General features: G+C 46.5%; 1 protein-coding gene across 1 annotated transcript in view; it reads left to right on the top strand.

The window, feature by feature from the left end:
• Positions 1–8,263: 8,263 nt before the first annotated feature.
• LOC108940899 (immunoglobulin superfamily DCC subclass member 3-like) overlaps positions 8,264–18,724 on the top strand; it is a 54,186-nt gene continuing 43,725 nt past the window's right edge. The window contains exons 1-2 of the mRNA XM_029256370.1: positions 8,264–8,315; positions 14,956–15,261. Coding sequence (XP_029112203.1) covers positions 8,264–8,315; positions 14,956–15,261 — 358 coding nt within the window. The remainder of the gene's footprint in view (positions 8,316–14,955; positions 15,262–18,724) is intronic.

The following is an 18,724-nucleotide window of genomic DNA, read 5'->3' as shown; positions in this document are numbered from 1 at the left end:
TCCCATCCCGTCTCTCAGGTGACCTTGAAGTACGATGGCAAGAGGAAACCCTTCTCCGTTCTTGCAGTTCTCTCCCTCCATCTGTCTGTATGCAGTGGGTGTCCTTGCAAGAGTCTCTTACCAGAATCTCCTTCAAGCTCGCTGAGAAAAGGACGATGGCCTCCTGTAAATACGTTCAACTGTTGTCTTTAGGATGGCACACCTCTTTTGTAATCTGCTGAGGAGAGCAGGGATATAAGGTCTTTCCTCAGATTTTTACATCATCTTTTTAGCATTTTTAAAGAGCATCACTTTAGTTTGTTCTTTTCATAAGCAGAATGCATATATTTGTTATACATTAACCTTGTATACCTAACAAAGGGTTTTTTTTTAAAGTATTTGCAATTCCTCTCACAACTGATCTTGTAAAGGCAATGGGACGGGTTTCATCCCAGGGGTTTCTGCCACTGTCTGGGTTCATAGGAGTGGAGTGCAGGTCTTCACTTCTGCGATTACCTCAACAGTACTGTTCTCTGCTGCTGTCGCTGCGCGTTGACTGGAAGCGCCGTCAGGCCGGACCAGCGGTACCGGGCCTTCCAACCTTCCAAATGCTCCCAGAGAGGACGGGTGAGCTGTTTGGCCAAACACCGGCGTTACCTTCGGTGTTGATGGCGAACAATTGCTTGGCAGCTCCAGCAAGGCAGGACCCGGGAACCACTGCGCAGAGGAACGGCTCGCAAAGCATTCCAGTTTTATATCGCAGACACGCTTCGGGGTGAACGGTGCCCAACCGCGGCCGTCAGGATTGTCCGAGAACGCGACCCAAGCGTTTCGCATTCAGAGTTACGGCGAACCTGATGCCTTGATGTTGTTAAGTGTTCTGTGGGAAAATAGTAGCTTCCAGTAGGTTACCCTTGATGGATTTAGAAGCTCCACATTTTATTAAAATAAGCAGTTGGGGAAATTTACATGTTAAGCAGTTGCACAGAGTACCATGTAAAACCTTTCACACAAAACTGCCAAAAAATGCCCATTGTGAGACGCTAATCAAAGTATGGATGCTGAGAGGAGCTTGTCTTTCCATGTCGGGGTCAAGAGATGCAGTGCTCACATTGTAGTGTTGGGCTCCGGGAAATTCTGATTCCGTCAACGAGTGACAGTGGGTCAGAATTACCAAGCTTTTGCACCAGTAGAATGAAACTTGATGGAATGATTTGAAATTTAGATGCATATCAGAACTAGGACATCAGAGAACATGTAAAGCAAGAGAAACTTCAGTTTACATTTTTGCCTCGGAGCAAAAAAAAAAAAAAAAAATGCAAGTTTTGCACCTGTGCAAAAGCCTGATAACTCTGCCTCTACACACGTAATTTCTGCTGTGTATCGCATCGATAAGCTGAACGTACCGTGGTTACGGCAGCGCTCCCGAAAGTGCCGATTTCTTAGCCTGGGGCCTCCTGTGGGAGCGACGCTTGTCTGCTGGAGTTCGTTTCCACTGTCTGAAGTGAAGTCTGTGGAGGCAGCTCCGCAGCACTGTTCACAGAATTTTGCCTCCAGCATAAGGAATGCGCTAACTGGATTTCATTTTTTATTTGTTTTTTTTTTTTTTTTTTTTTTTTTTTTTTGGCCATTGCCTGTATAAGAAAAACAGTGAAGACAACAGATGCTCAATGCAGACATACACTTATTTTCTGTGATATTCGGAGACGCAGTTTCGGTAACTGCAGTCTGTTCTATAGGGCGAGAAAAGTGTTTTATAGGATACCTCATTTTTCCTGTTAATTTAATGATTAATTTTCATGATGACTTTTTCAGAACTCTGCGCACTGTAACACGAGTGAAGGAACTGTGATGCGATAAATCTTCTGGTTAGTGTCGGCCCTGGGAGAGAATAATAATTTCTAAAGGCTGAACGCTGAAAGCAATTGATTCCCTTTACCTCAGCATGAAATGTTTCCTTCAGTCGGTGTCTCATTTCCAGACTCACCATGACAGTGTGAAACAGCGTAGGGAGCGCAGTGTGGCACAGTGTGGTCAAGGGGATTCATCACGTGAGGACGAGGACCAGGAAAAGCCACCCGGCACACGGAAAGGCTTCGCTCTGCCAACCTTACCTCGAAACAGATGCTGTTCAGCTCCCGTCGTTACTCAGGTGCCCTGTCTGCCCTGTAAAGGAACATGTAAGTGTGTCGTGACCCGGCCGTGCGTTGTTCCCCCGGAACCGACCTGCGGCTGCTGCCATCCCACGGAGAGACGGAGCCGCATGCGAAGCGGTGCTCGGAATGAGCACCTGCTCTCCGGTGAGCCGCTGGATGTAATCGCCTGGCTGCTTTGCGGGAATACCGCCGTGCGTGGAGCTGCGATGATGGGGGTGACATGTGCAGCTTTGCCATCCAGACTGTGCCCTGATCCACCTTCTGCACACAGTGCCATGCGCCAGCCCCTCCCTCATCGCCCCTGCCGCTACCAACCTCAAACTTCTCTGTCCGCTGCAAAGTTTCCGGCACTTTGGCCCCAAAGCTGTGGCCCCAACGGTGTAAACAAAAATGTGCGTGCGTGCACCCAGGCCCACGTGCCTCGGAATAGAAGCTGTCGCATCGCTGGAAAGAGTTTGGTGTTGGAATCTGATGTGACCTTCCCCTACCCACACCACTCCTTTCATCACCGCCTCTCCATCAGGGCCACACACACACACACACACACACCCCCCCCATCAGTCTCTGACTGTAGTCTTCCATGGGATCTTCTGAAGTTCTACCAGCGCAATAGTTTTTTTGGCGTTTTCCGCAGAGCGGAGGGAGCTTCGGATGCTGGCGCTTCGGCAGATTCGAAGTTTGGCTGTGGCAAGTTGCGTCTGCTGTCGCAACGAGTAGGAAAGCATCACTAAGATTGTATGACTGAACCGTGTTTGTTCCGTTCTCAACAGATCGTGTGTCTTTAATGGTGCAGCTCTCTAGGTCTTTCATACAGTTCGAAAGTGTCTTGTACATTTCACACATGGAGTCTTGTGCAAAACGGATGCAGGTGTCAGTTGTCACTGAAATCCCGGGGTTTTACATGTGTACAGATTGACAAGTTTCCTCCCCTTGAACCCACACGCTACACACACTCTGCAAAAATGTTCTGCTGTAAATATCTTAATAAAGAAACTGAAGTCGAATGCGCTGTTTAGCCAAATCTTTTCCTCATCCTCTTCCCTTTTTGCCCACTTCTTGTTGGTGTGTGTGTGTGTGTGTGTGTGTGTGTGTGTGTGTGTGTGTGTGTGTGAGAGAGAGAGATATGGTGGTACAGGAACCTCTGGCTCATAGGCAACCATCGTTTCCTGGAGTTTAGCTTTCAGCCACCTTACTATGTTTGTCCTCAGCCCCCGATCTTCCTCCACTGCTCTAAGCCATGAATCCTGACCTTTGGCTATTACCGAGATTTTAAGTACGATTGCCTTTTTCTGACTTGCCCCCCCCCCCCCCCCGTCTTTCCGCTGTAAGCGAGGGCCCATTTCAGATTTTCAACAGCTAAGAAATTAAATAATTAACAGCCTCTACACGTGTCAGGTAAGTATCAATGTTTTATTATTTGTGCTTTAAAAAGGGAAGTCGGGTGATGATGGGCAAAAATTTGCACCATTCAAACAAATATGAGGATCCTGTCCTGTGGTCATCTTTATCTCTCTTTTTATGTTTCCATTCCATAAGTGGACCAAATGAGGAGAAATGTGTCTGATCGTACAGAACAAATGAGGCACCGGCTACGATGGGTAAATACGCCACTGTAGTCCCACCGGACGGACACGTGGACAGTGCAGTGTCAAGAAGCTGGGAATGTGCACCGTCGCAGTTTGCGCTGACTCTAAGCACTGCCTCGTATTGTTCCGTTTCCATATTTCACTCTCCAACGCGTTGCAGAGTCCTCGCTCCATCCATCTTCCGTGTCCACGGTTTGCGGTGTTGTGTTTCGCTGCTCGGCGTTGAATTTCCATTTAAACTATGTCCACTGCACAGATCTATTCCTTTACAAAAAGACGAATGAGCTGTTTCCATTTACTTTTGCTACTGTTTCCCTATACCTGAAATTGTCATGAGATGTAGGATCTGCCAGCAGAACAGCCATAACACACACCCTTCAATCACAGCACACATTCACATTATTCACTTCTCTAAAGCAACTTGCAGTATTAAGGTACTTACACTTCCCCATTTTCACAGGTGGGCAAATTAAGGTAAGTAATGTGCTCCAGGGTACTAAAGCTGGGATTTGAACCTGCATCCTTTGGGGATGAAGGCAGCGGGCCTGACCATTACACTACCAACCCTCCGTAGAACACACACGCATGGCGGCACCTGAAACTTGGTAAGAGGGACAACTCTGCTTTATCACATTTACCATGAATGTTATTGTTGCGCTGTGCAAATTAAAGTAAGGAGTCGCAGGTTCTGGGTTAGGCTGGATTTTTCTGTGTGCGCTCTGCAGCCTTTTTCTCGTTCCCCAGCACTGGTGAGGTCTTCGCTTTCGGTTTAAAAAACTCCCGGATTCCTCGTCTACTTGAGAACCGTGAGCATTTCGACGCTCTTCTAACCTGAAGAGACGTTAGTAGAAGTCCGGGGGTCTCGGTCGCACCGTCTACGGTGCTGTGACCCAGTTCTCTTTTGTTAATTTAAAAAGGTGACATTGGGCACAAATATTTTAACAGGGAGGACGTTGTCAATGGGTGTGTAGGTTTTGGGGCAATTTGTGACGCATTGTGTGTTGTACAGGAACAGATGCTTTTCCTCATGGGAAGCGCGGTAACGGCTTCTTGGCTATTCGTACCCTGACCTTGTGGACGGGCTTTCGGGAAAGAGCTGCATTCAGATGTAAGAGGAAGGTTGGAACTCTGGGTTTGCTGAAATTAAAGCAAGAAGGGCAGCAGATTAAGTCCCGCTTCGTGTTCCTGATGGCTTCTGAATCGAATCCCACTCCTGCTGCTGCACCTTTGATCAGTGTGTATATACTGATACAGGATATATGCAAGATACCTTAAACTGATACAGTAAGAACAATGTATAAACGGTTACATTTATATTTATTCATTGAGCAGATGCTTTTTTCCAAAGCGACGTACGTCTCAGAGAAAATACGATGTGTGCATTACATTAGCAGAAAGAGAGACATAGATGCAGACGTATGATTAAGTGCAGTTTGTTTCTTTCCACCGTATGAACCAGAGTACATCACACGAGTGGCTGCATAAAACTTTCAGAATATTGACGATTTCTGATCACTTTCTTGTCAATTTAAGAATTAAACAATATTTTTTCTTAAAATTTAACACTATAATTCATCTTGGGAAAAGGCGTTGGCTTAAGCTAAGGCTGTTAATATTGGCAATAAGTGATGACAGCTCCAACAGCTAGAAGGAACCCTTCTAGGAATATGGGGGCACAGTGAATAGTGCTGCTGTTTTACAGTGCCGGGGTGGTGCGAGAGGACACGGGTTCGATCCCTGCTCAGTCTGTGTGGAGTTTGCATGTTCTCCCTGTGTCAGTGTGGGTTTCCCCTGGGTGCTCTGGTTTCCTCCCACAGTCCAAAGACATGCTGTTCAGGTTCCTCCATAGTGTGTGGGTGACAGAGAGAGTGTGTTCCACTTATATATGGATGAGTGACCCAGTGTAAGTAGTGTATCTAGCAGTGTAAGTCACCGCGGTGAATAAGGTGTGTGGGCTGATAACACTACATAGAGTGCATTGGAAGTCGCTTTGGAGAAAAGTGTCTGCTAAGTGGAGGGGGCGCGGGGGCGCGGTGGTGCAGTGGGTTGGACCACAGTCCTGCTCTCCGGTGGGTCTGGGGTTCGAGTCCCGCTTGGGGTGCCTTGCAACGGACTGGCGTCCCGTCCTGGGTGTGTCCCCTTCCCCCTCTGGCCTTACGCCCTGTGTTGCCGGGTAGGCTCCGGTTCCCCGTGACCCCGTATGGGACAAGCGGTTCTGAAAGTGTGTGTGTGTGTGTGTGTGTGTGTGTGTGTGTGTGTGTGTGTGTGTGTGTGTGTCTGCTAAGTGTAACCCTTGTTGAATTCTTCCAGGATGTAGTAGCCACATTCAACCCGAGGATGGCGCCACTGAGCTGATTTTGAAGGCTATTCGGACTGTTGGTATGGATTTGATTGTATGACATAATGACATGACTAAAATGTTAATGGTTAAACATGTAGGAGAAACAAACCGTTTGGGTTTTTATAGCATTATGTTTATTATTTAGTGTTCATTTTAAGTGTAACTGCCAAGAAAATATTACTGCTAAGGTTTTATCTTTTCATTGGGACACTGGACTTTAATTTGCTTTTTTTGGTTCTTTTGAGGGGGGGGCCCGGTGGCGCAGTGGGTTGGACCACGGTCCTGCTCTCTGGTGGGTCTGGGGTTCGAGTCCCGCTTGGGGTGCCTTGCGACGGACTGGCGTCCCGTCCCGGGTGTGTCCCCTCCCCCTCCGGCCCTACGCCCTGTGTTACCGGGTAGGCTCCGGTTCCCCGCGACCCCGTATGGGACGAGCGGTTCTGAAAGTGTGTGTGTGTGTGTGTGTGTGTGTGTGTGTGTGTGTATTTTCATGGTTTCTTGCAGGGAAATAATGACAATGGTTCAGAGTTATTTGAGATGCTGAGGGTTTCGGTAAAACTGAAGGAATTAACTGATGAAAAAGAACTGAATATGTGGTAAGGTGAATAAATTGTTCTGGACTGTGTTGCTCTACCAAATTCTGCAAGTGACTTAATATGTTTCAAGTTTCAAGTTTATTGTCATAGGTACAAGGAACATGTACAAGTATCATGAAATTCTTCTTGAATGCTTCTCCACAGACTATGAACAAAAACAATAGAAATACTACACAAAACAATAACAGTGACGGTGAGTAATGCTAATAACAATAACAATAAATAACAGTAACAATAATAACAATATGTGTAATTTAACTAGGCGCAGGCATAGTAAGCGGAATAAAAGCAAGAAAGTATGAATATTAATACTCATAAACAAGTCCTTTACCCTCGACCATGTTTGTTTTAATCATGGGGCAGCAGGTAGTGCAGTATTTTTTTTTTCTTCATTTTTCTTGAAAAAGTGAAGGTTGATTGATCCTTCTGTAGTACCCTTGATAACCTTTTCTCAACTGTCCAGTAAGAATACCTCGCTGTATGGTTAAATGGTTGTAATGTTGATTATCAAACACTGTGAGTCCCATTATTCAAAGATGTGGGCTAAATATAGCTTAATGTTTTGTTTGTTTGTTTTTTGTTTGTTTGTTTTTGCTGCCCGCTTGACGGTACCGTGCTTCGCCACTAGATGTCACTGCTCCTCCTTCGGCCCTTCGTGATTCTTCATTTCTCGCCCTTTTAATTATTGTTTTCCCCAAAATATTAGCGCACTGTCATGTTCAGTCTGACTGCAGTATATTAAAAATTTGGTGGCAATGTAAGAGTTCAGTTTCGTCTATGATCCCTCGATATTGTCGCAGAAGACGAATAAGCACACATGCATTTGCCCCCTTCCAGAAATGATGTATTTGCCATTATGAGCCTTTATTTTAGTATAAAGAAAGCCAAACCAGGCCTATAAAAAAGAATTATGGTGAGTGAAGAAATTGAGTCACATGGAGCACAGAGAGATTGCTTTGCTACCTTTACTCTTATTGAGGTATTATTGTGTTAATCATGGCAATATTGCTGTTCAGTGCTATTTTCAGCGACTCTGCGGCGCGGTTAGTGTAACGATGCGGATGTGTGTGTCACAGTCGGCAGAACTGAGGACGGGGGCGCGCGCTCTGGGCCTGGGGGGGTCATATCAGTAAAATAAGAAAGGCGCGTTTGCCCTGTAAGAGGGAGACCTTTTGTTTCCCGAGTAGAGTGTGTGCAGAAGACAAGGGGATCTGGGGACAGAAGGTGAGCGCGCGGATAGGGGGGACAGGGAGCGAGCCTCGGGGGCGTGAACGCGCACCCGATCTGGGGACCGGGACCTATTGACAGAGAGAGAGAGAGAGAAAGAGAGAGAGAGGGAAGGGAAGGAGGGATCCGGAGGGAAGAGGGACAGACGAAGGGAAGAGGAGGAACCCGCGGGGACGCGCCGGCCGTAATGCGCACAGCTTCTCCACGAACGCGCAGAATGGATCCCACGCGCTGGACTGCCGGGAGCCCCCGGCTGCTGTAGCTCGGACTATGATGAACACACCGTGCACCGCCGGTTCCTCTCTTTTGCCACGCGTTCTCTTCTTGCTTTTTGTCCCGAGCCTCGTGCCTGCAGAGCTGACAGCGGAGGTGCTGAATGCAATGGCTCCCGTTGGCGCGCGCTCGCTGGGAGTGCTGCTCGTCGCTGTCCTGGGTGAGTGTGCGGCTCGCGTCCGCGCTCGCGCTCGCAGTGACGCACGGAGCTCCGGGCCCCGCTCACCTGCGCGCTCTTCTGCGCCGGCTTTTCTCCCTCTTTGCGATTTAAAAACAAGCGAAAAAGTGCGTGGCTGAAAGTGAAAAGCTGAGTTTTCCCAAGTGTGTGTGTGTCTGCGCGCTTTCTCCTTTCCAGAGTGTTGCTCTTGTGTTAGCGGGTTCCCCTCATTCATTCATTGCTGTGCAGCTCTTTTAATTTGTCGATATGACCAACTTAGTTGGTGCACAAACAATGGATTGTACGCAGGCTTCGCTTAGCGCGCGCCTTGGATGGATGGTCCAGTCAGTGAGACTTAATTGTTAGATAACGAACTTTGCTGTGGTTTAACCATTTGAACCGCAGAGTTTTCTGTATCGGTTAAACAGGCCAGGTACATAAGGTACTAGAGCCGGAATGGGAATCGAACCAGGAACCTTCAGACGACAAAGGAAAACAAATCCCAAACTCGTTCTGACAGACTGAGCTGGGTTTCGCTCGTGGGGGATGTTCTGTGGTACCAAAAAGCAACAGTGAGGAAGCTGTAACATCATACAAGGAGTCTACTTAAACAGTTCTTGTTTATCATGTGTTATACCTGAGCCACGAATATAAAAATACAGTAACCTCATACGGTTTGTGGTGCAACTGGGAAATTCGGAAATGTAGTATTATTATTATGTTCAGCATTTTACAGGTGATGACTGGTAATGAATTTGAAATTAAATGGAATGCGGTGAATCATGTAATGTACAACTTCGGAACTTCATCGGTTAAACGAAATATAAGAGACTGAGGTTCGCGACTTTAAAATGATACAGGCTATTGTTTTCTTCCCCCCTGTTTCCTTAATTTTTTAATTTTTAATTTCTGGAGAAACTCCTACGATATTACTTCAATAATGTGGTTTTGCAGGCGTAAAGATTCAGTAGGCGTGTCGTGTGTCTGTGTGTCTCGCTCAAGTGTGTAAACGCGTCAGATGATGTCTGTGCGTCGTTTGACAGGGTCATTCCTTGATTTATTGACAAGCGAGACGATTAAAACGTTTCATTTTGGAATAATTTATCATCCTGGGTGTGGGGCGGACGGGCCGGCTGTTCCCGACTTACCCCGTGAGTCAAACTGATACAAGACTCATTTTTTCATTATTATTATGACATTTTAATATTGCACGAGCCTCCAGTTGAAGGCGAGCGCGGTGCACGCGAGCTGCGCGTGCCGTACGAATGGCACCACAGCCGTCTACACAGGATACGCGCCTCAGAGACACCCCGCCTTTCCCCCCCCAACACAAACGCAAGCATCAAATTCCTCACGGAAATTAATTTTCCTTCCTCCCAGGTGAAGCACAGGTTACCCACGTTTTACCGTGTATGGACACGTGAAAATGCTGGAGTGAAATAAGTGAAGCGAGCGGGCTCCTCCTTTCGCCTCATTTTACACCCGCGTGGTCTTTGTTGTGTCCGCCGACCAGTTCGCCTCACAAAGAAAGGTCCCCGTTTCGCCTCAGACTTGGTGCAACGCAGACCAGTTTTCGCTATTTTTGTTGTTGTTATTATTTTTGTATTAGCGTGGCGGTGAGACAGAGTGGACACAGGGTGGTGTCGTGTCGTTCTGTCTCTCTGTGTCCAGCTGGACCGGTCCGAGTCCATGATCATGAGCACAACAAATGCAATGGGCGCCGTCCGCTCCTCCCGCACCATTAGCGTACCGTTCGGTTCCTTTACAACTTTAACTAGTGGAGTGGTTTCATTATAAATGTAATATTCATATACGTCTCATTTTCTCCTGGTCTGTTTAGCAGCCCTGTTATGAGTCGACAAAAGAAGTTGGTCTTTTTGCTCTTATTTGTTGTCCAGTACCTCATCCATCCATCCTTTACCTCAGCAAGTCTTCAGGTTTCACAAACTCTACTTTTGACTCTGGTCACAATTCATTGAACTGAATCTTTGGTGTGATGCTTTTCTCACCTGTGCTCACTCTCATTATAATAAATCAAAGTAAATGTGTCCGATGCACCTGCAATATATACAGTACATAAGGTATGTGTGTGTCTTTGTGTGTGTGTGTGCGTGTGTGCGTGCAGCTTCTCCATTAAATTGCAAGCAATGAAATATAAATGTAACGGACACCTTTATATCACAGAGATTAGAGACGTGAAGATGCCAGAGGCTCAGTGGTAAGAGCTTTGGTGCATGGCAAAGATGTCCATTCAGCCTGAAGTCACCTTGTGTGATATTGCTGCATGTTTCATGGGGGAAAACAAACAAACAAACCATTGAGGACATTTCAGAGCTATTCGTGTGCCTCAGGTAAACACCTGGTGCCTTTTCTTGTGTTCTTGAAAAAGAGCCTCATGTGAACATGGTTATTTAGGGAGATCCTGGCGAATGAAGGAAGTCACTTCTAGGGTTTATGAAGTGAATGCAACTCAAAGTCATTAAAGCTGTGTAAAAAAACGTGCTAAATTTAGAATGTCCATGCTCTGGGACAGCTTATGAATTTCATACGACAGGTGGTAGTGCATACATGTTGCTGGTGTTTTTCCTTTTGTGACTGAGCAGTCCTGCTCCTTCTCTTAGTACTGACAAGCTGTTGAGGTCTGGGGAAGTGTCATGTGGGTTTTACGTACACCACTCTTTTTACACAAATAATACTCCGTTCTCACCACTTATAAGAGGTCTAAATCAAAAATGAGTGAGTTCTTGTTTTTGGCTTCAATGTGGCAGAGCAAGCTCCTGCTCTCCCTCAGAACTGCTGAACCCCTTTCAGCTTTCAAGAAGGATTTCAAAACACTTCCCTTTCATACCCATTTCTCTCCATATCCCCCAACAGCTTCATAAATTGGCATCACACCATCTGTCATGATCAGTGTTCAAGTTCAAATTTTTATTGTCATTCCTCTATATAGCTTGTATACAGTGAACAAAATGTCGTTTCTCCAGAGACCATGGTGCACCACAGAACAGGAGTACAAGACAGTAAATAAATACACAGGACAGGACGTGGATGCGGACATGGGCTGTGACCTGTGGGCAGTTTGTAGTGTATGTTTCCTATCGATCTCAGTTCTTTAGGCAACTACTTGTGTAAACTGCACCAACTAAAGCGACTGTGACCGAGCAGTCCTGCTCCTTCTCTTAGTACTGACAAGCTGTTGAGTTCTAGGGAAGTGTCATGTGGGTCAAACTCACCGTGCATCGATAATCCTGTGACTTTGCATCTAAAACTCTTTGCCTGCTGTGAAATGATCTTTGTTTGCTCTGAGTTTTGTCGCTTTGGAGAAAAACATCTGCCGAATGTATAACTGTAAAGGAGTGTGTCCTCGAAGCCAGCCGCTCCACTCAGCTGGCCCTGATCCAGCTACACTTGGGTATGAGCTGCTAGTCATCCAGAGCAGGAGGATCCTTGAGGAACTTGCAGAGTGAGCTTTAATGAAGTGGGGCTTCTCTCGCTTTATGTGGCTGGTTCCTACCTGGTTCGCTGGGATTGAATGTGTGTTGAGCAATGCATTTATTTGTTGTTAAAGGCTGACATCCAAAATGTGATAATAGAAGGCTCTTCCATGTCATCACCATCATCATTAGCTGATGTCTGAAGGTGACTTTCAATGTTAACGTTAGTATGTGAAGCTATAATTATTTACCCAATTATACAGCTAGGTATTTTTGCTGCAGCAATTCAGGGTAAGTACCTTGAATGGTACTACAGAAGTAACAGGGATTCAAATTCCAGCACTCCAACTGCCAGGCAACAGCCGTAAATGCCAGGCTACCTAGTCACCATAGTGAGTGGAGCTCTCAATCTATGAGATTCTTGAAGCCTGCTGAAGAGATTCCCTGCATACGGTGCTTCATCTGCGTGCTTTTTGACTGAATGCCAGCGTGAGGGTCAGTGTAGATGTGAAGGTAGATATATAATCAAGAGTAAAAGCTGCAAAGGTGATGTTGCTCACTGGCCGGGTTTTGTACAGTCCAACAAAATCAGGGCTGGCACGAGGGAAATGTAACTGGCCGAGATCCAATATTTATAGCCATAATTAAGTTTGTGGATGGAATCGAAAATGCGCTTTTTGGTGGCGCCCATGCTCACTGAGGACCACGCACACCTCCACCACGTGCCCCATGGAAATTCTTCCACCCATACCTCTTCCCAGGAGACCTGATTTCAGGAGGGGCAGAGGTTAAAGGTTGGCTAACATGAAACGATGCAATCTTACACCTTCTTGGATTGAAGTTGGGGGTATTTCAAGGCTGGAATGTGTGCATCAGTACACCCTGCCATCGTTCTCCTGCCCAACCTATCCATCTCTGTCATGGACGGTACTCACACCCGCACGTGCTTTAACTCCTCTCGGCTGTGGCTGAATTCAGAGCGGCTGAAACTCGAGACCGTAAAATCCCGTGCTTGGAGGTACAAAAGAGGGTCGTCCATGCCTTTCGTATCATCGGGAGTACTGAGTCGGATTGTTACCTGGCAGCATCTGTTTATTTATTCTTCTCCTGTTTGTCTTTTTTTTTTTTTTTTTTTTTTAAACTGGCGAGCACATTAAACTAAACAACAGAAGCAGAAGTAATTTCCTCTTGGATATCATCAAAGCACAGCAGTGCTGCTTCTACTAAAACTGTCATCATATCTCCCGCGTGGAGGGCACGGGAAGTGACAAGTGGTTCAGAGTAGTGTAAATAAGCGTTTTCTTTGTCAACATGTGGCAGCATAGCTCTTGGTGTTTACTTTAGAAATGGTCTGGCTTTGGCCAAGCTCTGAACAGATCCGTTATTTGGAAATCCGTTATTCCCTTGGCCATAGAAAATGTCAACAGCGCTACGTTACGAGTGCGGGAAAACACTCAAATCAGTAGGTGAAATCTATATAAGGATCCCACCTAGGGAAAATTCCCCACTGGCAGAGCGTCAGTTCCATATTCTCAACAAATGTCAGATGCAGAGTCCACAAGGAAAAATTTGGCCTGTGAGAGTCTGCATAAAAACCCCTGCTCACCTGCATTTCCTCTAGGTGCTCTGGTTTCCTACTGTAGTTCAAAGACATCAGTTGTTCTGTGAATTGGTGGATACTTGTAAGTAGCTTACTGTAATGTGTCTAGCAATGTAAGTTGCCTATTTAAGGACGTCAGCTCAACAATAATAGTGATAATAATAATAATGATACTGATGAAAGCTAAGTAAACCAATAAAAATACTGCTTTGACTCTATTATGTTGTGGTTTTTTTAATCGACTCTACACTATGAGCCATTGGGAACTAAGGCCAAATTCCTTGTATGCGTGTGCATACTTGGCCAAATAAATTGGATTCTGATTCTGATTTATCAATGCTATTGTCACTATGCTGCCCCCCCATAGGATAAATGACCTCAGGTACTGTGTTTTGGTTTGCAGTGAGAGCCACCACTTGAAATGAGAGTCAACTTTCTCCCCGATCTGCCAAGTTTTGTCGTCTTTGAGTCAGGATCAGTCTGGAAAGGGTCAGGAGAAGTGAGAAGAATTTGAAATGTCCGGGACTAGACATGAATTATAGCCTGCGCAAAATCCCCCCCCCCGGAATTCACGTTCAGCCATGAGATTTAACCTTTCCATCTCTCAGGCTGCAAAGCAAAGACCAGGGAGTCAAAACATGCCATAGAGCATTTTGCATGCTGCACAAGGGCTCTGTTTCTGAAGCATGTGCATATGTCAAGACTGTGATGTACTTTTCACTGCGTTGTTTTTAGCGCTCTCCGTCAGCGTTCTGTAGAGCTCTTCACTCATGTATCTGCAGTCTCGGAGCTCTGCTTTCTGCATTGTATTTCAGAAAGGAACCCTCCGTAAAGTCTTTGCTCTTTCGGTTATGACCTCTAACCTTGGACTCCTTTGAAGATGTAAGAGTGAGCAGTGTACTCTGAGCAGTGATTGGGGATGGGGTTAAAGTGTTAAGGTGCTTGTGGTTCTGTGGGGAGTACAAACATGAAGAGGATGCACAACTGGGAATAATGGACATGGAACGCGCCTATTATCAGATTAGACAATGAAAATGACGGTTTCATTGTGCGTTGTGCCACCATTGTAGTAGGAATTGCAGTCGGCACTATGGTTTTTTGCATATAATGTATATTTTTTCAAGCAAATTCAATGCAATCTAAAAAAGCAGGCTTCATTGTATTTTTTGATATAGCCACTGTGTTCTTATCACAGAATTATTTTTTGCAGGGGTATAATGCAACTTGTCAGGCTCTGTGAACACATGGATGTACTGTAGACGACTGTGACGGGGTGCACACGCAGGTGGATCCAAGTGTAGGTGTTTATTTACACTGTGTAGCGTGCAATTGTAAGTGATAGAGTGTGGAGTAGGGGGTGGAAGGAGGGAACAGGACTATCTACAAGATGGTATTGGTCCAGGTCCGTTCTTGGAGGGTTCGCTTTCTGTTGGTTGTCACCATGGAGGACAGTGGGGTTTGTGACAATAACAATGAAAAGTTAAAATGATTTCTGTGTGTGTGTGTGTGTGTGTGTTTCTTAATGGGAATTTAGCTTGGGGACCCGAGCATTTGAATTCAAGTTACAAGAACGTTAACAAATGATCCACGTGTGTTTTGATGTCTCTAGGTTTGACTTCTGGAGCTGAGCTGTCATTCACTCTGGAGCCCAGTGACATCATTGCCGTTCAGGAGCAGCCGCTAATGCTGCCCTGCCAGGTGGATGGCGTCCCACCTATCACCACGCAGTGGAGGAGGAACGGCAAGCCTCTACCAGAGGACCACAGCTATACCATGCTTCCCAACGGCTCCCTGCTGATAGGCCACTTCCAGAGGACCAAGTCGGACGGTTCCTCTGACGAGGGAGACTACGAATGCGTGGCCCAGAATGCCTTTGGCCTGCTCTTGAGCCGCAAGGCACGAGTACAGGCTGCCAGTAAGTGTCATACCCTCAGTCCTTCTGAGCTGACCGAGCCATTTTCTGAAGCTACAACCTTAACATCTCCTTGACGTTGACGTTTCCTTCATTCCTCCGAAGTCCCCCCTAGTTTTCTTTCTCTGTGTTCAAACTTGTCATTAATGTGGGGGACAACATGGCGCAGTATAACTTTCCCACTTCCTTCAGATTTTGACGTTTTCGGTCGCTCTGTCAGTTTCCCCGTTTATCTTTTCCTAGGTTGTAATTGCCGTAATTCAAATTCCACTCGTGAGTCTAAGCTTGATTAGCTGAGCCGTAGACCTCTGACCCACAGGTCCGCTCTCAGATGCATTTGCTTAAGCATGTCAATGGACATTGCTGGCTAAAGGGGGTTTGTGATGGCTGCCGGAAGAGCTGAACGGCACAATTTATGGCCAGGAAGGAATGTGCAAAATTACTGCAAATTATTCTTGCTTGAACCAAATTATAGAAGCATGTTCGACCGAATGGCGCCCATGCTTGTTTTGATTAGAGTGGTAGTGATCCCATGTGTGGAACGGAAATCTGAGCACTCTTTCAAACACACCATTGTAATCCCCTGCATGCTGTGCTTTCTGAAACTGCCTTTGTCACATTCAACACAAGCTCAGAGTGTTGCCGTTGGCCCTTCACTGGGAATGGCTTTCTCTCGGGAATTCTGTCCGCATGATTCCTTTGCGCAGCTCTGAAGTGTTGAAGGAGAAACATGGTGACGTTGTTTCTCTCTGCCCTTTGCGCTCCTTGGAATCTTGCCCTTCTTTCTGAAGTTGGCCAGGAAACGTTCATCATCATATCCATTGGCACTACTGCAACTGAAAGACATCTATCGCTCTCTCCCCCGCAGTCTTTGTGTAAATGCTGCCTATCCATCTGCATCCCGAACTCCCGTCATCCCACCTGTCATTTTAATGATTAACGTTGACCATCTCCGTAAGATGGGAAGAGAACGACAACTTTGCCGCGATACTGTGCTTTACTCAGTTCTTGGCTTCGTTCCTTGCCTTGCAGCCTATTCCATGCACATGTGACCCATTCTAATACTTACCGATATATTCCTGAACATATAACTGAATTCCCATAAGGACGGGAACTGGTGCTAAGAAGAGGGGTTGACAGCCGGCGTATCCAACTGATGTTTGTAGGTGTTCAGGTCCTGCTGCCTGGCATTCAGGAACACAGAAGGTGCCAAAGTGTGCACTAATGCAAAACTCGGTGTGTGTGGTAGGGACTTGGGCAGCAGTGATGGTCCAGCCCTGGGGGACTCTGATGGAAAACAAGTATTGCCATTAATGAATATGTGGACTGAAAAGTGACAGAGATTGGAATATGTTGCTCTTGACGTTGGTCAGAAGTGACATGGTGCGTCACAGAGAACAGAAACCCCCGGGCACTGACCGCTGTTGAGCCCCCGTAACCAAGGCGATGCCCAAGTCGGAGCGCGGAGAAAATCCTGACGTGCGCGCGCTCGTCAGCCGAGCTTCAGGTTGAAGTTCGGCGTGAAGCTGCGGCGTAAAAGTTGGAATGAAGCATCAATATAAAGCTAATGAGAAGCTTTGGGGTAAAGGTCAGTGTGAATGTCATTATGAAGTGTGAATCTCTGCACTTGAGTTTGAAGCTCGGTGCAAAGCTCAGAATTGCCAGCCGGCTATAAGCGGAACGTCATTCTGACCTCGGCTTTTCTAATCTACCAGCTGAGTGGCCGCACGCAGCTTTGGCTATTGATTCTGTGGCTGAATGCAAGGACACCGCGCAAGTGTGTAATTTGTCACTGCAGGTCCTCTCAAACACTTCAGCTCGCAAACTCGCCCTCGGCCGCACGTACTCAACCGCAGCATCGCTAAACACCCAAGCTAAGAGGTGGCAAGTAGCGTGTGGGTTTTACTGTATTGTGTAGGTCAGACCTGACGGTTGTGTGTCTTCCTGTTGCTCAGCTGTTGTCAATGGAGGCGGCATCACTCTATAGTACGGACTTTCCGCTGCCCTGTACTCTGTCTGTCTCCACAGGTTTCTTAACAGCAAGCGGAAAACGGTTCCTCTGATTGACATGTTTAATTTAATTTTATTCACACGCCACTCATGGCTTCCCCTGCCCCCGGTGCAGCGGTGGTGTTGCATTCAGTGGTAACTTGGTGACCGTCTGCTATGTGCAGCTCTGCGGTCAGGCACACAAACCTTTTAGAGCTTCCCCCAGGGATGCCATCTCTAAAGGTCAGGCTACCGTAACATTTATAGCACCTTTCAGATTTTACATTGGGGGGAGCGTTAATCTTCCTACTGCATGAAATATGAGTTCTGTTCAAATAGGGTGGAATTAAAAATTCGTGCAGAAAATTGTGCCTGGAGAGCAATTGGTCATTGATGCCCGTGGACAATCGGTTGGATCTTTCATCTAGAAATAGTTTGGACAAAGATGGAAAGGATGCGCTGGGAATCATTAATGAAAATGAATGAAATTAGCAGAAGCAGTCAGAACAACGGGGGTATTGTTTTTCTTGTGCATCTCTCAGTGGCATCACATCATTTTTGACTCCGTTAACATTCAGATTGCGTTTCACTTGATGGGGAACTCGGAGATAAACAAAATTAGCTGTTGATTTGCACTTTGGTTGTTAAGCAATAATTGTGACCTTAACATTGTAAGTCGCTTTGGAGAAAAGCATTAGCTAGATGAATAAATGTAAATGTAAGAAATACCTTTTTTTCAGTCAAACTGAGGCTTGGTCCATGGTCGTGGTCACTTGGTCTGTTTCGCCGAATCCCACTGTCCAGCAGCCAGTGATTCCTGCCCCCTTGCCCAGAGACAGAAATACTGATGATCACTGCACGTGTGACATCCATCGACTGGGCGATTCGAAGGTTTCCAGTGGCCAGTAGGCAACGTTGTGTCCTGCTCATCTCTGGCCCCTGGGCCAAGGACACATCAGTTTGCTCTCTTTTAAGGATTTGCACAAAGTCTTTCATAGCACTGGTGGCTGATGAGACCTGTGGTCCTCTCTCTCCTGATTCAGCTGGGGGAGGGGATACGGAGTGTTTATTTTGCGAACTGATGCCGACTCACCTAATTGATGGCAATGTTGAGTGATGAGGCTGAGCGCGGGTACATTGGCCCTGCCCTAATGACTCAGTAATTTGCATCGGGAAACAGCGAGGCATCTGCCTCAAGGGCATGAAGAGAAGATATGGACTGAGGGATTTCTGCAGGTCTTGCTTATGTTCATTTATGCCTTTTTCTCTGTTTCTTTAAGACGTGGTCCCACCGTCAATTTACCACCATCCTCTGAGCTCTCAAGTGGCACCAGCAGCGCTGGTGGACTAGTCAGATCCACACGTGGAAGCCTGTGGAAAGAACACCTTGGGTCTTCTTATCTGAAAGTAGGGGGCTCCTCAGGGATAGCTGGTAGTGTAGTGAGTTGAGTTATTGCCTTTGGATCTAAAGGTGGCA

This window comes from Scleropages formosus, chromosome 11 (genome assembly GCF_900964775.1).
Source record: "Scleropages formosus chromosome 11, fSclFor1.1, whole genome shotgun sequence".
Taxonomy (NCBI): Eukaryota; Metazoa; Chordata; class Actinopteri; order Osteoglossiformes; family Osteoglossidae; genus Scleropages; species Scleropages formosus.
This window is presented reverse-complemented; position numbering and strand designations above follow the sequence as displayed.